This window comes from Harpia harpyja, chromosome 3 (genome assembly GCF_026419915.1).
Source record: "Harpia harpyja isolate bHarHar1 chromosome 3, bHarHar1 primary haplotype, whole genome shotgun sequence".
NCBI classification, from domain to species: domain Eukaryota; kingdom Metazoa; phylum Chordata; class Aves; order Accipitriformes; family Accipitridae; genus Harpia; species Harpia harpyja.
In genome coordinates, this window is record NC_068942.1 from 24,088,903 (window position 1) to 24,103,579 (window position 14,677).

The following is a 14,677-nucleotide window of genomic DNA, read 5'->3' on the forward strand; positions in this document are numbered from 1 at the left end:
CCCATCCCCCTGTGCCACTGGTGGGGAGGAGGGAGAGAAAACCAGGAGTGAAGCTGTGCCTGGGAAGAAGGAAGGGGTGGGGGGAAGGTGTTTTTAAGATTGGTTTTATTTCTCATTATCCTAGTCTGATTTGATTGGCAATAAATGAAACTAATTTCCCCAAGTCAAGTCTGTTTTGCCCGTGATGGTAATTAGTGAGTGATCTTTCCTTGTCCTTACCTCGACTAACAAGCCTTTTGTTATATTTTCTCTCCCCTGCCCAGCTGAGGAGGGGAGTGATAGAGCACTTCGGTGGGCACCTGGCATCCAGCCAGGGTCAATGCACCACAAGGTCATGCAATGACTGTTTCTATTTATATTCTTTTAGGGATTTCACAAGAGATTTCTGAAGATCAACCTCTTACCTGGTTTTTTTTCTGAATATACAAAAATACTGTTACTATACGAACTGTGTTGTCTTGGTTATATAGGGTTTTTTTTTAATTAACTACATTTAAGGCATCTTTACTTGGCAAAAACACAGCTAAAAGACCTATCAGCCATCAGTGAAGAAAACCTAATTATTTCTGAGACTGCGTATTCTGGATTGAAAAGTGTGACTTGCAGAATGCACACAGGGTAATAGAAACGAGCATTGTCTTCTCTGGTTCCTGCACTACTTAACTTTCTGACTGCAAAGAAGGATGGCCGTCTCCTTTTTCCCCACCTTTATCTTCCTGTCTCCTCAGAGATTACTCTTTCTAGGGAATAATAAACAGTGCTGTGTAATAGTCTGTGTAAGATTTCCAAACCAAGATTAATTTGTACATTTCTTGGCAGTTTCACTTCAGGCCACAAATCTGTGTAACAGTAGGAAAGTGAACCAGTTTTACTCCATACCTTGGCAATGATGTCATCAGTTCTCTCTTGGTGCTGAATTTGTTCTAGGATTCACTTTTGACAAATATTTTTTAATAGGTACGTAATTCGTAGCAGTTGTAGACATAACCTTGGAAGCAGGAGATGTGGTGTAAGCCAATGCCCTTGCTAGTAGAACTGCAGCAGTATTTTAAGAGCTGTGAATTGTCTCATTCAGTTCAGATAGAATCCCGTGAATTTATTTGAACTCTAATATTGTTATCTTGCCAAGATGCTACAGAATTTACAATTTTACCTTAGCCTTTTTTTTTTCCTTTTTTCCTTTTGTTGTTTTCCTTTTTTCTTGTTGAGACTTGCTAACAGTAATTTAATTTTTCTTGCAATGGAGATGTACATGTATACATGCCTCTCTAGCTATACTATAGCCAGCTGGTAGGGAGCAGGCTCATTTTATGCTGATCTTCTTTGCTTGATTTGCTGTTATTAAATAGACCTCTGAGGACCCTGCACGTGGCATTAGGTCCCAGAACTAGCTTTTTTTTTCTTGCTGACGATTTTCCACCTTTAAGTTTTCTTTGTGCAGGTTGCTCTCCGTCAGTTACATTCTGCAAGCAGCTTTTTGGGGGTCTCATAATGCAGGGTTTGGTTTATTGGTTGACTTTTTTTTTTCTGTGCTTTGAACAATCTCTTCATCCAGTAAAATGACTGCAGGCTGTAAGCTTACTGTAAAGTCAGTAGCTTATTCATAATATTGATCTGTACAACGTAAGAATTGCAGAAGCATGTTTTATGTAATATGTATAGTTCTGTCGACAGAGTTTTTTGGGTTGTTTTTTTTGTTCGTTTGTTTTAATTAGTGCAGCTCCAAGAAAAATGGGACCAGTGGTTTGAGATTTCTAGACTATGATGCAATTAATATTAATGGCTTGGTTCTGTTCCCATGCATGTACTGCTTTGAGAGTTTAATCCCCATGTGAGTGATTTCCACCCCCTATAGTGTTTTGCAAGTTTGGGGTTTCCTATTCCCTTCTTCTTTCAGGTCTCTCTTTTGAGCAGTGAGGCTGTTATTTGTTGGCATTGGTTTTACACACACACCCATCCCGTTTTTGTCTCCTCCGCTTCTTGGGGTTTTTTTGGTGCTAACTGCACTTTTGAGAAGAATACACAAGCTTCTTCATACTCTTAAGTCTCACATCATGATAACAGTAGAACAGAATGAGCTGATGCTATTATTCAGGTAATCATTGCATCAAGTAGGTGTAGAGTTTGAACCTTTTTGAAGATTTAGATACAGTGCAAATTTGAATCTAGAAACACAGAAACAGTTATGAACTTATTAATTGAGTAGCATGGGGAAAAAAACCCCAAATCTGAGTGCTTTATAGAGTGCTTGTATGTTTGTTTTAAGGAAGCAAAGGGATTAAAACTAAATCTGCTTAGAGCTTTATAAGCAGAGTTTAGAGGAAAAAAAGGGCCCTTTTTTCTCTAAACTGCTTATAAAGCTCTAAACAGCAAGTTTGCTAATTCTGTTGTGAACCTGTGTTAACTTGTTCATTGGAATTGATTTGGAAGTATGCATTACTGAGCTTGTTAACCAACTTTTTTTTCTCTTCCTTTTTCCTTCTCTTTAGCTTCTCAGCAACTTAGTAGAAGTGAATAAATCCAAGGTATAATTGAAATTAGCCTGTGTGTATACAGTTGTCAGAAAGATTCTGTGAGCTAATAATTTAAAATTTTCTTTTTAAAAAAAAAAAAAATAACATTGTGTGTCTCTTTCAAGGTATTCAATATGAGTGAGATTAGGAGCCTTTTCAAAAGCATTAAATGCTAACAACTACATTTAAATGCAGCTAAACATCTGTAAATGTAAGAGGTCCTTGAATCTTCTTTCTTCTCATAGATGTTCTGGGTAGGTGAGCATCTTAGTGGGAGGTCCCAAGTTCTGACTATTAATTAGAACTTACTCCTGAAAGTGGTTTACTTTCTTTTCATACAGGTATTTGAGCTGAACTAAAAGTAGCAGTAAAGGCAGAATAGAATGTATAGTAGGTTCATTTATTGAGTCTTAGCTCAATGGATCTGAATCAAAAAAAAGTCAGTAATCTAGAAGGAAGTAGTCATTTCAAGGGTTTGATAAAGATTTTCAGAGAAAAAGAGAAATAACAGAAATTAGAGTATTGAACACTTGCTTTTCATATTCATACAGTCTAACATGATGGGGCAAAGAGCAAAGACTGCAAATGCTTGTTACAGTTTGTGAGGATACAATGTGAAGAAGTTTGAGGTAATTCAGAAGGACTTGAGGTTAATGCCAAAAAATTGGGTTAGTACGTTGCTGTGTTGTGGTTAAAAGGACTACAAAAGTCCTAGCTCAGATGAAATTAAGAGAAATTACAGAATTTGTTGTACTTGTGCTAGACTGCTCTTTTTTTTTTTTTTTTTTAAATGATCAACACCCTAAGGATATTGGAGAAATTGAAGATTAATGGTCAGAAAAGAGTTGTGGTACAGTCCAAAGCTTTGGAAAACAATGCCTGTTAGTAAGGTGCTCTAGCATGCTTGAGGTGTAGAACTTCTAGTGTAAAAGCAAAGGGGTGGTTTGATTATTGTGCAGTTTTGTCTATGGGGTACTTTTTTTCTTTGGATCCTATTACGACTGCACTAACAGAGTAAATTCCAATTAGCACAACTTTATTAAGGGCTTTGGTGATTTCTAACTTGTGGAGGTGCTGAAAGTATACCGGGGAGAGGAAGCTTTTTATTATGGATACTGAGGGATGTGAAAAGGAGAGTAAGAGGCAAATATGGGGCAAAGCATCTTTCTCAACAGGCTGGCCAACCTGGTGAGGAGAGTGTTAGAGTAGGAAAGATGTGGGAGGGAGACAACAACTCACAATCACGTGAGGAAGTGGTAGACCAGGTGGGTAAGCAAAGAATGTGGGGTGATGTAGTTTCAGGAGAAACCCTGAAAACAACAAAAAGGGCTGAAGAGGGCCCACCCCAAGTGTATGCACACAGATCAAGAAGTGCATTATGGGGAAAGCTTTCACGCTTTGAGAAATCAGCCTGACTGTGTGCCCTTCTGAAGTGCCTGTACCCTAATGCATGCACTGTGGAGAAAAGCAGGAGGAATTGGAATTCTGTATGTAGTTGCAGGGCTACAGTCTCATCAGGACCAAAGAGGTGTGGTGGGGTTGGGTAGCTCACAGGACTGGGGTGCTGCCGTGGATGGATACAGGCCCTTCAGGAGGGGCAGAGCGGGATGACAAGGAGTGGGAGTTCCCCTTTACGTGAGAGTGGTGGGAATGCATGAAGCTCTGTCTGGGGACAGGCGGTGAGCCAGCTGAGAGCTCGTGGGTGAGGGTTAAAGGGCAGACCAGTGTGGTGACATTGGGGTGGGTGTCTGCTACAGCCTGCCTGATTGGGAAGAAGTAGATGAGGCCTTCTTCAGGCAACTGGAAGAAGCCTGATCTGGTCCTCCTGGTGGACTTGAACCACCCTGGTATCTGCTAGAGGGGAAACACAGCAGCATGCGAGCAATCCAGGAAGTTTCTGCAATAGTGCACTGATGACAGCTTCCTGGCACAGGTCATTTGGGAGCTGACAACAAAAGATGCTCTGCTGGATCTTACAGTTACAAACTGTAGGTCAAGGGCGGTCTTGACTGCAGTGACCATGAGGTGATGAAGTTCAGGATCCTGTGAGGAGGGAACAAGGCAAAAAGCAGGATCACAACCCTGGGCTTCAGAGGAGCAGATTTTGACCTGTCCAGGGACCTGCCTGGAAGAATCCTGTGGGATATGGTCTGGAGGAAGAGAGGAGAGGGGTTCAGGAGAGCTGGCTGTTTTTTAAGGATCACCTCTTCCAGACCGAAGAATGGTCCATCCTGGTGTGTAGGAAGGCAAGCAAAAGTGGCAGGAGGCCTGCATAGATAAGCAAGGAGTTCCTGACAAAACTCAAACACAAAATGAAGTGTGCAAGAGGTGGAGGCAGGGACAGATGACTTGGGAGAAATACAGAGCCACTCTCTGAAAGTTCAGTGGTGGGGTTGGGAAAGCTGAAGACAGCCTGGTGTTGAATCTCGCAAGGGATGTGAAGAGCAACAAGAATGGCTTCTTCAAGTATATCAGCAGCAAAGGGAAGACTAGGGAAAATAAAATGGGCCTGTTGATGAATGGGGCAGGAGACCTGGTGACAGAGGACACAGAAAAAGACAAGATACTCGATGTCATCTTTGCCTCAATCTTTAGTGGCAAGACTTGTCTTCAGGAGTCCCAAGTCCTTGAGACTCCTCGTTGGTGTAGGAGGATCAGGCTAGGGAAAGTTTAAAGGAACTTGCCATACACAAATCCATGGGACCTGATGGGAGACACCAGCAAGTGCTGAGGGCACTGGCCAATGTCATTGCGAGGCCATTCTCTATTATCTTTGAAAGGCCATGATGATCAGGAGAGGTTCCTGAGGACTAGAAGAGAGCAAATGTCACTCCTGTCTTCAAGCACGGCGAGAAGGTTGTTCCAGGGAACTACAGACCATTAATCTCAATCACCTGAGAAAGTGATGGAGCAAATTCTCCTGAAAGCCAGTTCCAAACATACTAACAATAAGAAGGTGATCAGCATAGATCTGCGAAGGGGAAATCATTCTTGTCCAACCTGATAACCTTATACGATGAAATGACTAAGTTGTATGAGGGGCAGTAGTGGATGTTGTTTTTCCTGACTGTAGTGAGGCTTTCAACACTGTCCCCCATAGCATCCTTACTGACAAACTGATGAAGTACAGGCTGGATAAGTGGACAGAGATTGAAAGTGGCCTGAACTGCCAGGTTCGAAGGGTTGTGATTAGTGGCACGGAGTCCAGCTGGAGACCAGTCGCTAGGGTTGTACCACAGGGTTTGGTACTGAGGCCACATTTTCTTTAAGGACCTGAGTGATGGGACAGAGAGTACCTTCAGTAAATGTGCAGAAGATAAAACAGGAATGGTTGATATATCATCCTGGGCAACCTTCTCTAGCTGACCCTACTTGAGCAGGGGGGTTGGACTAGATGATCTTGAGAGGTCCCTTCCCACCTCAATGATTCTGTGATTCTGTGATTCTGTCTGTCCATTACTGTTCAACTCTACAGACTCTGGTTGTTTTCCCTGTGCTGGCACTGTAGCAGTCTAGCAGTTAGATAAGGCAAATGTGTACCACAGAATCTCAGTGTGGAAGTTTTATGCATAAGAAGAAATAATATAGGCTGTACCATTGCTCTCCTTACCCAAGAGGCAGAAAATGTAATTATTAACAAGCGTCCCTTATCTTCTTTGTCAAATAGACACGTCCCTGCAACAATCCCCCTTATGACAAAGTTTTTAGAAGTCGAAATGGGCTGTTGCTTGCAGTAACTAAATGAGACTGCACAAGGGAGCAGTCCTTGGTTGAGTGTTGACGTTAAATGTTCAGAGCAGTACTCTTCTGTAATGCTGATTGCTCAGCCTCAGTGTCCTTAGAGGACCAAAGAGAAATGTGAAATCTCAAATGGTACTTTACTGTTTGAGGGATGAGGGACCTTCTCTTAATAGAAGTACTTGTTTAAAATGAGTATGCAGCGACACAAGAGGTTTTTTGACAACCTTAATTGGAGGCTCAGATGTTTATGCCAAAAATGACAAGGGCAGAGGTGTGGGAGAAGTTTTCTTGCCCACATCTCTGTGTTCATGGGTGCACCTGGTGAATAGTTGGGAAGAAAGAAAAGTCATGCCCACCTGAGGAAGAGTAGAAGCATGACAGCTGGTAAATCAAAATTACCTACCAAGGCACTCCAGAAATCAAATACACAGTAAAGTTTTAAATTATCTTGATTTTGCATGTCTGGAGTCCCCCTGCAAAACATTCTGCTGTGTTAAAATGTCACTAATGCTCCAAAGTAGCCTTTTTGCTGATGCTAAAGACCCTTCTGGAGAGAAGCAACCTGTATTTGTGATCTGTAGAAAAATGTGCTCTCTCAATGTACCTAAATAAAATCAGTTTTCTTTTCACTATTTCAAGAACTGGGGCTGTATTGTATCTTGTTGTGTTAAGAGATATTTGTCTTGTCTGAATTGATACAAATGACATAGGAAGAGAGAAACTGCTGTGGATAACTGCCTGTGAGCCAGAAACAACTTTTTGTTCACTAAACGAAAAGTAAGCCTGAGGAAGTTGCCTGGTTTGCAGGGTATTGTTACAAATGAGAATGGGTGTATAATTGTTAGGTAACGGCAGGTAGGCTGTTCCCCTCCTTCTCCCAGATAGTAGTTTTGAATCTGAACTAATGTAATGAGTAGAATTCAGCTATCCTTTCAAGTAGAGAACGGATTTATTTTTTTTTTTTATAGTAACAACATAAAAAGTTAAGGAAATACGGGGAAATAAATTGTTCATCAGCATTAATGTAATCTAAATAGGCTAGTCAGTTGTGATGGGTTAACCCTGGCTGGATGCCAGGTGCCCACCAGAGCCGTTCTATCACTCCCCCTCCTTCTCAGCTGGACAGGGGAGAGAAAATATAACAAAGAGCTTGTGGGTCGAGATAAGGATAGGAGAGATCACTCACCAATTACTGTCATGGGCAAAACAGACTCAGTTTGGGGAAAATTAACTTGATTTATTACAAATCAACCGGAGTAGGGTAATGAGAAATAAAACCAAATCTCAGAACACCTTCCCTCCACCCCTCCCTTCTTCCCGGGCACAACTTCACTCCCGGATTCTCTACCAACCCCCCAGCGGCACAGGGGGACGAGGATGGGGTTTACGGTCAGTTCATCACACGTTATTTTCTGCCGCTTCATCCTCCTCAGGGGGAGGACTCATCACACTCTTCCCCTGCTCCAGCGTGGGGTCCCACCCACGGGAGACAGTCCTCCACGAACTTCTCCAACGTGGGCCCTTCCCACGGGCTGCAGTTCTTCACAAACTGCTCCAGCATGGGTCCTTTCCCCGGGCTGCAGTCCTTCAGGCACAGACTGCTCCAGCGTGGGCCCCCCACGGGGTCACAAGTCCTGCCAGAAAACCTGCTCCGTGGGCTCCTCTCTCCACAGATCCACAGGTCCTGCCAGGAGCCTGCTCCAGTGTGCGCTTCCCACGGGGTCACAGCCTCCTTTGGGAACCCACCTGCTCCGGCGTGGGGTCCTCCCCGGGCTGCAGGTGGAGATCTGCTCCACCGTGGACCTCCATGGACTGCAGGGGGACAGCCTGCCTCACCATGGTCTTCCCCACGGGCTGCAGGGGAATCTCTGCTCTGGCGCCTGGAGCATCTCCTCCCCCTCCTTCTTCACTGACCTTGGTGTCCGCAGGGTTGTTTCTCTTACATGTTCTCACTCCTCTCTCCGGCTGCAGAATACCTCTGTCCCAACTTTTTTTCCTTCTTAAAAATGTTATCACAGAGGCGTTACCACTATCGCTGATTGGCTCGGCCTTGGCTGGCGGCAGGTCCGTCTTGGAGCCGGCTGGTATAGGCTTTTCTCGAACACAGGGGAAGCTTCCAGCAGCTTCTTACAGAAGCCACCCCTGTAACCCCCCCCCGCTACCAACACCTTGCCACACAAAGTATTTATTTAAAAAAAGGCAAAAAAAAAAAAAAAAAAAAGCTTTCCAAATCCTTTTATGTGTTCCAAAAACTGCAGGATGTGTCTGGGTTCCTTTTGAAAGTGTTTCCTGGAGTGTTTGCCTGGCTTCCCAGCGGGACAGCTCTGCTTCACACATAGTGGCTGTGTTGGTGAAAACTTCCTAAGCTGAGTATAGGTGTCCTGGGATTGGGCTGCCCAGAACAGTAGCTAAATTGAGCCACAGCAGTGTGGGATTTCTATAGTTACAGGAATGTACTAAATAAGGAAAATATGTCATTTACCTGTTTACAGAAGCTGTAATGTTGAAAATAGTATCAGTAGCCTCTAAATATTTTTTGAGACTTTTGGTCGTTAGATGCTTACGTTCACTGAGTGCTTACCAGTCTTTTAAAAATCTGGCTGTTGGTCCCTGTACTTCGGATACCTTTTTTTATAAAAGGAAGGCGATAGTATTGTCCTGCCTTCTGACTTCTTTAAAGAAGAAATATTAGCTGAACTTGTGCAGAGGCACTGTAAGTAGATGGAAGAGTCAAAACCCAGGTGGAATTTTGTAATGATGGTGTCACATTGTAACTTGCAGCAGCACCTGTGTGTGTCCAGTAGCAGATCAGTGCTCCAGATGTTAAAACCCAACACCCAGCTTTGTATTGCTTCTGAACCTAAGCAAATAAATGTTTACAGCAAATCTCCTCTGTCAGTGTCTCTGTGCAGTGTTCAAATGTCATTGTGTTGAGCAAGGTGCAAAGACTTTCAGGGAGGTGCAGGAATGCAATGAAAAATGAAGGGCTGAGTTGTGAAATTTTTGCTAGGGCTGTGAACTTGTATACAGGCAAGCAGCTGTTACTGTGGTGTGGGAAGACCAGCAAAACGTTAGTTAAGTATGAATAGGTAGATGAAACCTCTGAAGTTTGTTGAGAAAGAGTGGTCATTTCAGTGTTTGTTAATGTGAATATCAAAGCAGATTTATAGTATTTTGACTTAATAATGGAATAGCTGTTCATACAGGCTCTTTACCTCACTGTTACTGTGGTAAGTATATGTCGTGGTTTAACCCCAGGCAGCAACTAAGCACCACGCAGCCGCTCGCTCACTTCCCTCCCACCCAGTGGGATGGGGGAGAGAATTGGGAAAGAAAAAAAGTAAAACCTGTGGGTTGAGATAAGAACAGTTTAATACGACAGAAAGGAAGAAAATAATAATTATAACAGTAATAAAATGACAATAATAATACTTAAAGGATTGGAATATACAAAACAAGTGATGTACAACGCAGTTGCTCACCACGCGCCCACCAATGCCTGGTTAGTTCCCAAGCAGTGATCCACCCCGCCAGGCCAACTCCCCCCAGTTTGTATACTGGGCATGACATCACATGGTATGGAATACCCCTTTGGCCAGTTTGGGTCAGCTGTCCTGGCTGTGTCCCCTCCCAACTTCTTGTGCCCCTCCAGCCTTCTTGCTGGCTGGGCATGAGAAGCTGAAAAATCCTTGACTTAAGTCTAAACACTACTTGGCAACAACTGAAAACATCAGTGTGTTATCAACATTCTTCTCATACTGAATCCAAAACATAACACTCTGTCAGCTACCGGAAAGAAAATTAACTCTCTCCCAGCCAAAACCAGGACACCAAGTACACTACTAACACTGGTAGGGCATGAAGATCTAACTAGGAAGATAAGGAACGTAAGTGGTTACAATGCTAAATGACAAACATGTTATCAATTCATAATTCATTTTCACATTTAATGTAAATTTTCATTTTAATGAATTGCAACAGCTTCTTCAGTTTGTGCTGGAGTTTTGGAAAAAGTGTTTTACTGAAGAGCATAAATCCAACTTGCTGTAGGATTTGTGATCTGTATTAAAATGCATCATGCTTTGTTTATACTGTTGAGAATTAATGTAATCTTGTATTTTGAATGCAGTGTGGAAAACTGTTAAAAGCATGGGGGGGAATATTTATCTGTGTATGCCACTAGTTCTATTTTTCAGTTCATTGTGTTAGTTAACTGTAATATCAAAACATCTAATGGTGTGGTTGAAATGATTTCTACCTTACTTCTAGGGATCAGATGATTGCCTTGTAAAAATCTGGGCAACAGATGATGGAAGGTTGTTGGCTACCCTGAGAGGGCATGCAGCTGAAATATCAGATATGGCAGTGAACTATGAAAACACCATGATAGCTGCGGGAAGCTGTGATAAAATGATCAGAGTTTGGTGCCTTCGAACTTGTGCACCCTTAGCAGTTCTGCAGGGCCACAGTGCATCTATAACATCGCTACAGGTAGGTTTTTGCTTTGCGAACTCACCCTAGCAATAAAATGCATCATTTGACTGAAAAAGGAACCACCTGAGAATGTTCTGCGTAATGAAAATACGTGCCTGGCAACTAAGCTGTGAAGTGAGAAGGAATTTTCACGATACATATTGTGAAATAACACGTGTTTATTGTCAAAATGCCTGACCCTTGAAAAATGCCAGACACAATCCTTGTTCAAAAAAATTGCACAACACACGTGGGCAGTTCTGTTTTGAAGTATCATTCCTTTGCAGGCTGTGATTCTCAGCACAGGTACATTAAGAACTGCGGTCACTGCTGAATACTTCGGTTTGTTTCCATTCAGAGTTGCATGCTGTTGCACAGCTTGGGTTGTGGGGAGGGAGAACCCAGAGTGTTTTGGCAAGTAACCCAGAAGGGTTGTTCTGAAGGAAAAGAGTGACTCTGAGCAGCATCGTGTTATTTTCGTGTTCATTGCAATTTATTTTCCTTAAGTATGGTTTGAGACTTTTTTTTTTTTTTGTGAGAAGTCAATGACTTCAGGAACTTCTTAGCACATCTGGAACAGATTAACAGGAGACCTTTTTTTTTTCTTCCCCCCTCCCCCCAGTTCTCTCCGCTGTGCAGTGGCTCAAAGAGATACTTATCTTCAACCGGGGCAGATGGAACAATATGCTTTTGGCTGTGGGATGCTGGCACCCTTAAAATAAAGTTAGTTGCTATTTTATTTGTTGCTATTTCTTTTTTTGTAAATAAGAATGATGTACAAATGTTGGAGAAAAATTTAGCTTAAACAAAACTTGTCACTGGCTGGTTCACTGTGTGGTTGTCAGGTATGATCTATTTCTGACGTAGTTATAGCTTGCTTGCTTATCTTTTAAGGACTAAATCGATAATACAACTTTTTGTGGAGTGAAGCAAGTAACTGTATACCCAGTTTTGCTGTTCTCTGTTATTTTAGTAAAAAAGTCTAATGATTTTTTTTTTTTAATGTGATGTCAAAATTGGCGCTTTTTGGTTCTGTTCTCATCTCTTAATCCCAAATGAAATGAAAATTATGTTGATAAAAATGATTGCAATTTACACTTGAAAATCCAATTTTTTTTTTTCTTTAAGAGACGGTAATGTCCTAGTATAAATTAGGATGGGGTATTTTTTATGTTTGTTCTTTCCTTATCTGTATTACCTTTTCCTAGTTGCTCTTTGCTGTAGCATGGTAGGAGGTAGAATTCTTGGGCAGCTGTGTATTGGTGGCTGAAGTTGAGCCTGAAATTTCTGCCTTCAAAGTTTAAGATATTAAAAATGTTGTCAGGACCCTCAAATAGAGGTAGTTGTGTGGTTTTTTTTTTTTTAAATTAACTTGTTCAATGGCTTTCAAATGCTTTTTTGCTCCTTCCTTTTCTTAATTGCAAAACACCTGTAGCTTAAAATTGCAAATAGTTGTTTTAGTAATCATTAGTGATTTAGCTTTGGGGATGGGATGTGCTCTTAGAGATATATTCTTCTGGCAGGTAGGTTCTATAGTCTTGTAGTTTTGGTAATTGCTGTTAGAATCTCTTTCTTGCAGTGTGTCAAGGTTATGCAGGGCTTGTAGGTATGTTTGCCTAGGTACTTCTCTAGTTGTCTGGGCCTTAACTATTTTAGTGTTCTCTGGGTGTTTTGGCTCTTTTTTGATACTCTAGATGAAGCTGCTTCTCAGGCTGTTAATCCTCTGCTGCCTGGCGCATGCGGAAATCAAAGTAAGACTCTCCTCCTTACTGAGGAAAGGAGAAAACAGCTTACATGCTTATTTTTAATGTATGAAGGAGAGGAGTTGCCACCACATTATTTTTCCAAGTTCTCTAACGTCAGAGCTCTTGTTGACAAGATGAAATCTTAATCTGCCTGATTTGTAAACCTTTTGAGTCCACATGTTTCTCTCTCTTACTTTTTCCCTTTTTTCCTTTTTTCTCTTTTTCCTGAATAAAGTTTGAGTCTATGGAATTGAATTTTGAAACAAATTATGTTATTAGAGAATAGTGGAATCCATGATACTTAGGTGGGTTATACTATTATAAGCTGGGAGATGAATATTTAGAAATCATGAATGTTTGGATGAATCATGGAGTTGGATGGGATTTGTCTTGAGGTAAAACTTAGGGAGTGAGAAAGCTGGTGTCAGTTATGGTAGGGGATTCTCAACTAATTCCTTTCCATGGTGATACGTAAATGTAGAATAAAAATTTTCAGTGAGATGCACTTAGCAAATATTAAAGGAATAAAAGATTGTTGAGTAATGCTTTCATGTATAAGTAGTTGCAGCAGATGTGATCAGACAGTGGCATAGAGAAAACACATTAGTTCAGCTGTCTTGTGCAGTACAGCAAGGAAGTGGTCTGGCAACCCAAGTCATGCCAGTGATTCATGTTGCTGAGCAACAGAGTGCAGAGTAAGTTTTGAGACTGGAATTTGTACCATCCTTACCTTTTGTTGTGGAAGTATTTTAAAGATCGTGTTTGAAAAGACAGAGGAACCCTTTAAGCTGTGTTTCTTCAGTCTGGAAAAAGATGAATGCATGAACATGAGACATGTACAGCCATGAGTGTCTAGAGGAGGGCATATGATGAGTAATTGCTTGTTTGCCCTTATTGTACTAGAGGGTATCAAGTGAAGGTAGCCAATTCCAAACTGGAAGGAGATGGTTCTTTACAAAACATGCAGTTAATTTATGACACTCCTTGCCACAGGGTATTATGCATTATATGAAGATATTAAAAGGCATCACTGTGTACTTTTTCTGCTCTTACACATCCAGTTTTGGCTACTTTGGAGGCAGGATACTGGTCTTAGATCTTTGTTTGAGCTTAGTAGAGCTGTGAAGTATTTGAAGTAATTGATGCTTTTTGATTCAACCTACAACTTGTTAAAAATATGGTAAAGTCTAAATAAGAAACAGGTCTTTTGGGACTGGAACTTAATAGTATGTTACAATATCAAAATAGTCAGACACCCAGAAAAGTCTTAAAATAGCTCTTCCGGAATTGAACAGTATACTAGTTCAGGGGAATTTGTTAGTTACAGGAAGCTTTACATAATGTGCTAAACTGTAAGCGTTGTCATGCTTATTCCAGTAAACTAGAATAAATGATACTGGGAAACTTAAGAGTCCAGTGTAATTTTCCACAGGGAGGCTGCATTGTGTGGACAGTGCATCTCAGTAATTAGTGTATGTTGTCATAACAGTTTTTGATGAGGTGATTGTACTTCCTTACATCTTTAGATCTGGATCTGCTTCCAGAGCTGTGGAAACATGTCAGGTTCCCTCCACATCCATTCAGTAATGTGCTGGGGGAAAACGAGTGCCAGCAAGATAAGAGCCTCAAAGGAAAGAAAGATTCCCATTAATTTTTTTCATAAGGCCCTTTGTGAGGTTCTTTTTTTAAAAACGTGATGTGTAGGCTATCTGGAAGAGAAAATAACTGGTGGGGTGGGAAGTTTGTCCTTCCTTTTACCGCTATAGTAAAAAATACAGGCTTGCTTCTGTTCAGTGTCTCTAAAAAAGAGGAAGGCTGGCAGAGAAAATAAGATTTCTTACCACAATTGTTTAGGCTCTGAGCTTGCTGCCCTGTATCTCGGTTCTAGCACCACTCCCACCCCAGGAAGGAGAAATAGGAGCTTTCAAGCAAGACCAAAAGATCTGAGTAGTACAGGTGAGGGGTGCTGTCACATGCTTAAGTCAGAACTTGATTTCATCCTCCTCCTGAGCATGACTGCAGCCTATCCTTTAAGAATACGATTGCTGTCCGTGATGAAAAGTGTGTTACTAAGTTGTCCAGTACTTTAAATGGGGACTGGTGCTGAAGTCTTAAAATTTCAGCTGCTTAAAATAAAAAAACCAACAACATATATACCCCACCCCCTGTTTTTTATAGTCAGCACTACTTGAATCATCTAGCAGG

The 14,677-nt window shown here is 41.5% G+C and overlaps 1 protein-coding gene across 2 annotated transcripts in view; it reads left to right on the forward strand.

The window, feature by feature from the left end:
* The window catches only part of PHIP (pleckstrin homology domain interacting protein), a 121,982-nt gene that overhangs the window by 25,338 nt on the left and 81,967 nt on the right, over positions 1-14,677 (forward strand). For both annotated transcript variants that reach the window (XM_052781667.1, XM_052781666.1), the window contains exons 8-9: positions 10,524-10,745; positions 11,350-11,450. In XM_052781667.1, coding sequence (XP_052637627.1) covers positions 10,524-10,745; positions 11,350-11,450 — 323 coding nt within the window. The remainder of the gene's footprint in view (positions 1-10,523; positions 10,746-11,349; positions 11,451-14,677) is intronic.